At 64.7% G+C, this 6,618-nt stretch overlaps 1 protein-coding gene across 1 annotated transcript in view; it reads left to right on the forward strand.

Moving 5' to 3' along the window:
- Nucleotides 1-671: 671 nt before the first annotated feature.
- MEGF8 (multiple EGF like domains 8) overlaps nt 672-6,618 on the forward strand; it is a 73,583-nt gene continuing 67,636 nt past the window's right edge. The window contains 2 exon segments of the mRNA XM_075071403.1: nt 672-959; nt 2,030-2,247. Coding sequence (XP_074927504.1) covers nt 672-959; nt 2,030-2,247 — 506 coding nt within the window.

The raw sequence follows: 6,618 nt of genomic DNA on the forward strand, positions 1-6,618 counted from the left end.
TCCTCTCTTGTACCGCAATTGCCGTTGTTCATGGGTGAGCCCCGTGCCCCCGCAAGCCCGCCCTGCCATGTACGCGCAACACCGTTCTTCTTATGTTTGTTGAAGCTGCCGTGCCCCTGCGCAAGCCCCCACCGCCTGTCCCCCCCTCCGCCGGTGTCCTGGGAGTCCTCTTCCTCACCTGTTACTCTGCGCACGGCCGTGTTTCCTGGGGGCAACCCCGCCAGCCCGTCTCCCACCTTACGCGCACACCGGTGTTCTCCCCCCTGCCCCCCAGCTATCATCTCCCTCCCCCCTCTTCTACGCGCATGCCATGTTCCTGCGGTGAGCCCCCCCCCCCCCGCCTGTTTTACGCGCATCACCGTTTCCTGGTGACGCTGCTCGCCCGCCAGCCCTCCCCGCCGTGACGCACACGCCGGTTTTGTTCCTGGTGAGCCACGCAACGCCGTTTGTTTAAGTTCCATGTCGTGAGCCCCCCCGCGCACCTGTACGAGCGCACACCGTGTTCCTTTGGCGAGCCCCCGTGCCCCCGCCAGCCCCCTCATCTGTAGTGCACGCTGTTGTTCCTGGTGGTGAGACCATGACGTTCAGTACCCCCACAACTGTACGCACACGCCGTGTTCCTGGTGAGTCCCTGTGCCCCCCCCAGGCCCCCCCACCTATACACACACGCCATGTTCCTGGTGAGCCCCTGTGCCCCCCGCCCCCACCTGTACGTGCATGCTGTGTTCCTGGTGAGCCCCCGTGCCCCCCACGTGTACGCGCACGCCATGTTCCTGGTGAGCCCCCGTGCCCCCGCCAGCCCCTCCACCTGTATGCACATGCCATGTTCCTGGTGCCCCCCCGTGCCCCTCATGTCCCCTAACCCCCCCACTCACCTCTACGTGCACGCCGTGTTCCTGGTGAGCCCCTCATGTCCCCCCCAACCCCCCACCCACCTCTACGTGCACGCCGTGTTCCTGGTGAGCCCCTGTGCCCCCCACCAGCCCCCACCCAGCTGTACGTGCACGCCGTGTTACTGGTGAGCCCCCCTGTGATACTTGTCGTGGAGTCCCCGGGCGATGCTCTGGAACTGCTCCCCACAAAGCCAGGCAGGACTTTGGGGAGCCTCCTCTCCCTCGGAGCAGACTGTCTGCAGAGCAAGAAGCTCCCATGGCTTCACCTCCTGGGTCTGACCTTGGAGCATTCAGCATCCTCTGCCCCTCCGTGCGCTTCCCACAGCGAGCCCACCCCAGCGGGGTCCTGGGGGGGCCACAGGGTCCTGCACCCCCACTTCGCAGTCAGTATTCAGACACCTTTTCCCTGTCGTGGTTGGGGGACCTGGTGTTCACGTTCCCGCTCAGCAGGCTCCTGTCAAAGATCAAGGGGGACAGAGTTTGGGTCGTCATGGTCGCCCCGGTGTGGCCGCGCCCACGCTGCTTCGGCATGATGATGGATCTGGCAGTAGCTGCCCCCTGGTTGCTACCCAACTGCCCAGACCTCTCCTGCCCCAAACCTCGCCTCACGGCTTGGCCGCTGTGTGGCTGAACCCCGAGGAACGGACCTGCTTTGGGGAGGGGCAGCAGGTCCCCGGGAGAGTAGAGAGCCTTCCACGAGAGCCACTTGCCTGGCGCAGTGCACGGGGTTCTCCTGCTGGGCATCGGAGCATCGCCCCGCCCCGCCCCCCCAAAGAGCCAGTGCCTAGCCTGTCTCCCATCAGGGATCGTCCCATGGCCATCTCGGCCTTTCACCCCCGCGGCTGGGCCGGGGAATCGGTGTTCTCACACGAGAGGTCGGTCAGGTTCCTAAGGGGTCTCCAGAGGCTCGTCCCAGCGGTTTGGAACCTGGTTCCTCAATGGGCCCTTGATCTGGTCCTCCCCGGGCCCCCAGGCCTCCCAGCCTACGGGCTCCACCTGTCCTGAAAAGTCGCCTTCCCTGTGGCAGTGACATCGGGAGATGAGGGCCACAGCTGAAGCCAGGACCTTAGAGCCACCATACACGCTGTTCTATGAGGACATAGTGCAGCTGCGACCCCCCCGGCTTCCTGCCAAAGGTGGTGTCCTCTCTCCACGCCAGCCCGGACGTCCTCCTCCCGGTGTTCTGGCCCAGCCACACTTGGTGGCTGCGTGCCCTGGAGCGTACCAAGCCCTTCCACAGGCCAACCCAGCTCTTCATTGCGACAGCGGGCGGGAGGAAGGGGCTCCCGGGGTCCTCGCAGAGGATCCTCAACTGGATTGTCATAGGCAGGCCCAGGTCCAGCCGCTGCCACTGGTGAAAGGCCACTCGACCAGATCACAAGTGTCCTCGGTGGCTTCCTTGGCGCACGTCCCCACCCAGGACTGCGCCCAGGACCGGGCTACGACATGGTCCTTGGTTCACATGTGTCATGGACTCACAGATTGGGCCCACTCATGTCCGCGTGTGGTCCGTGGGGGGTGCCCCTTTCAGTGCGACAGCTCTTCTCGGGGGTCCACTCTCTCTCAGGGTCAGGCCCCTCCACCTGGAGCCGCACCTCTCTGAGCCTCAGCACGTCTGTCTCTGCCGTGGGCCCCCCCCCCAGGGAGTCCCCTTGCTCTGGGCCCCCACCCCCAGGGGAAGCAACACCCCCGATCTCTAGCTGCAGTGACTCCACCAGCATCACACAGGAGGTTTATTGAACGTCTGGACCCAGCCCAGGCAGTTCTCAGGGCCCTCGGGCCTGGCCAGTCTCAGCCCCAACCAGCTGGGTCTGTCCCCATCCTCACGGGTCCCGCTGCTCCTTGTCCCCTGCCCAGACCCCTCCTTCCAGCCAAGCCCCCTAAATCCCCTCCCCCACCAGCCCCTCCTCTGCCTTTTGTCTTCAGTCCCAGGTGAACAGGCCACCAGGGCCCTTCTCTTCTGTCCTTTGTTCACCCTGGCTGATCAGGTCCCCCAACTCCCTCTCTCCTCAGCCCATTGTCCCCCCACTGGCCATAACCTGCTGGTTCCCAATCTCCAGGCTGGTATCTGGGGTCCCGGCTGCTAGACAAGGTCACACCTGGTCCCTTGCAACCACAAACCTCCTCCCACCCCCTTGTTACATATGCAGCATGCAGGGAAACTGAGGCACACACAGTGTTCATGCAAAACACTTAAGAAGATTCCCCATTTTGTCACACTAATGCATTGGAGGACAGGATTAAGATTCAAAATGATCTGGACAAACTGGAGAAATGGTCTGAAGTAAATAAGATGAAATTCAATCAGGACAAATGCCAAGTGCTTCACTTCGGAAGGAACAATCAGTTGCACACACAGAATGGGAAGTGGCTCCCTAGGAAGGAGAACTGCGGGAAAGGATCCGGGGGTCAGACTGGATCACAAGCGAAATGTGAGTCACCAGTGTGATGATGTCGCAAAAGCAGAGGCCGTTCTTCTGGGATGTCTCATCAGGAGTGTTGTAAGCAAGACATGAGAAGTGATTTTTCAGCTCTGCGCCGCGCTGATATGGCTTCAGCTGGAGTCTTGCGTCCAGTTCTGGGCACCGCACATGAGGAAAAATGTGGGCAAATCGGAGAGAGTCCAGGGGAGAGCAACAAAAACGATTAATGGTCTAGAAAACGTGGCCTTCGAGGGCAGATTGAAATCAGTCGAGAGAAGAGAAGACGGAGGCAGGGGGACGACATAACGATCTTTAAGTACATAAAAGGTTAAGAGGAGGGTGACAGATTGTTCTTGTGCATTGAGGACAAGACAAGGAGCAATGGGCTTAAACTGCAGCAAGGGAGGTTTACGTTGAGCATTAGGAAAAACTTCGTAGTTGTCAGGGTGGTTAAGCACTGGGGTAAATTGCCCGGGGAGGTTGTGGCATCTCCATCACTGGAGGTTTTGAAGAACACGTGGGACAACCCCTGGCGGTGCAGGGGACTGAACTGGATGGCTGAGCGAGGTCCCTTCCAGGTTGACATGTCTTCGAGTGTCTGATTTCGCCCCCCTGACCTAGCCAGTCGCCCACCTGGCGGGGGATCGGAGTTGGCACCCTCGAGAGAAGAAAGACCCTGTGTGCAGGAGGACAGGTACCCGGAGTGGGTGGCAGGGGTGGCTTGAGGGCCGGGGGGGGTTGTTTGTGGCTCTGTGTGGATCCCCCACCCTGCTGCGTGTCTCCCTGAACATCCAACTCCATTGAAATTAACTAGGGTGACCAGATGTCCCAATTTTATAGGGACAGTCCTGATTTTGGGGCCTTTTTCTTATATAGGATCCTATTACCCCCCACTCCGTCTTGATTTTTCACACTTGCTGTTTGGTCACCCTAAAATTAACTGTCCCCCCCCCGAGGGGGTTGGAGCCAACCCACCGGCTTGGAATGATCGGCCTGCTGCAAGGCAGGGAAACTGAGACTCAAAGAGGGGGAAGGACCTGCCGGAACTGGAGAGAGAACCCAGGAATCCTGGCTCCGCCCCTCCCTGTCCCTTCCCTTCCCAGAGCCAGGGAGAGAACCCAGGAGTCCGGGCTCCCCCCTCCCCAACCCATTAGCTCTCCCCAGCCACTCTACAAACAGCTCAGCTGCTTCCTGAAAAGAAAAAAACACAGATTTGGAAGCAGGGCAGCCTAGAGATCAGGCCGAGGCCGGAGGAGGCCCCTGGCCAGCCAGTGACCAGGGCTTCCTTAGCGAGACAGGGAGACTCTGTTGGGGGGGCAGGGGGTCCCCAAGAGGGCAGGTGAGAGAATCCTGCCTGCCACGACTGTCACCGCCCCAAATGGCTGAAAGAGCCGAGTTTAGTGCTGCCACACCGCGAGGGAAAAGGAGGGGAGTTAGCCTGGTTGGGAGCCAGGACGCCTGGGTTCACTCTCTGGCTTTGGGAGGGGAGAGGAGTCAGAGCAGGGGGACTGGGAGCCAGGACTCCTGGGTTCTCTAGAGATGAGCGAATACTGTGCAGTCCCATTGTCTGTGGGTCCCCGGGGGCCAGTCCCTGGGGCGTGATGTGATCATTCCCTCCTGGCTGTACCGTGGTTACCCAGCCTGTGTGGGCTCCGGTGGCGCCAGGGCCGCGCACGCAGCAGGCCGGGCCGGCAGGGGGAGGGGGCGAGACACATCTCGCCGGGCTCAGCGGGCGCCTCCAGGGTCATGTGCACGACGTCTGTGCGGCAGAAGACTGCGGGTCAGGGGACCGGCAGCTGGGGGCACCCCACCGGCCAGGGGCGACTCCCCCCACCCGACCCCCACCCCGGTCCGGCAGGGGCGACTCCCCCCACCCCGACCGGCAGGGGCGACTCCCCCACCCCACGCGCCAGGGGCGACTCCCCCACCCCGACCCCCCCGGTCCGGACCAATCGGGCAAGACTCCACCACCCCCACCCCACCCGGCCAGGGGCTGATCCAGGGAAGGGCCGCACTGAGGGCGGGGGCGGGGGGCGGTCTGTCTCTCCCGCTCGGCTCTGCCCGTGGACGGACTCTCGGCGGAAGCAGCGTACCGCGAGGGCCAGGCGAGCGCGCTGGGCCATAGAGGCGGGCGGCAGGATGCGAGGGGAAGGGCCCGATCCCGGCCGCTCTGGGCCCCGTCTCGCTAGGTTCGGCGAGGATGGGGAACAGGGGGAAACCCCCTCGGCGGCTCGTCGAGGGCTCGACCGCCCCCGAGCCTGACAGGGGGCCCCAAAGGACGCCTGCCGCCGCGATCGCTCGCCCGAAGCGTTCCGGGTCGGGTCCCGGCCCAGAGAGACCGGACCGGCACCGAACCGGCGCGCCTCGCTCCCTAAGTGACACCGCCCCCCCGCCCTCCACGAGACCTGCGAACCGGCGCCACGACCGCACCTGCCCCCGGCCCGGGCGCCTGCTCGGGTCCGACAGTTCCGTCCCGCCCCCGCCAGGGCCGCGCGCAGCAGGCCGTGGCCGGCAGGGGGAGGGAGGCGAGCCATCCATCGCCGGAGCTTCAGCGGGCCTCCAGGGTCATGTGCACCATCCGTGTGCGGAGGAAGACTGGGGTCAGTGGGGCCCGGCAGCTGGGGCACCCACCGGCCAGGGGCGACTCCCCCACCCGACCCCCCACCCGGTCCGGCAGGGGCGACTCCCCCCACCCCACCGGCCAGGGGCGACTCCCCACCCCACACGCGCCAGGGGCGACTCCCCCACCCCGACCCCCCCCGGTTCGGCCAACGGGAGCACTCCCCCACCCCCACCCCCCCGGCCAGGGGCTGATCCCAGACGCGAAGGCCGCGCTGAGGGCGGGGCGCGGGGGGCGGTCTGTCTCTTCCCGCTCGCTTCTGCCCGTGGCGGACTCTCGGCGGGAAAGCAGCGAAGCGCGACGGCCAGGCGGCGCGCTGGGCTTTAGAGGCGAGGGGGCTGCGAGGAGGAAGGGCCCGATCCCCGGCCGCTTGGGCCCCGTCTCGCTAGGTTCCGGCGGAGGATAGCGGACAGGGGGAAACCCCCTCGGCGGCTCGTCGAGGGCTCGACCGCCCCCGAGCCTGACAGGGGGCCCCAAAGGACGCCTGCCGCCGCGATCGCTCGCCCGAAGCGTTCCGGGTCGGGTCCCGGCCCAGAGAGACCGGACCGGCACCGAACCGGCGCGCCTCGCTCCCTAAGTGACACCGCCCCCCCGCCCTCCACGAGACCTGCGAACCGGCGCCACGACCGCACCTGCCCCCGGCCCGGGCGCCTGCTCGGGTCCGACAGTTCCGTCCCGCCCC

This window comes from Chelonoidis abingdonii, chromosome 11 (assembly GCF_003597395.2).
Source record: "Chelonoidis abingdonii isolate Lonesome George chromosome 11, CheloAbing_2.0, whole genome shotgun sequence".
Classification (NCBI taxonomy): domain Eukaryota; kingdom Metazoa; phylum Chordata; order Testudines; family Testudinidae; genus Chelonoidis; species Chelonoidis abingdonii.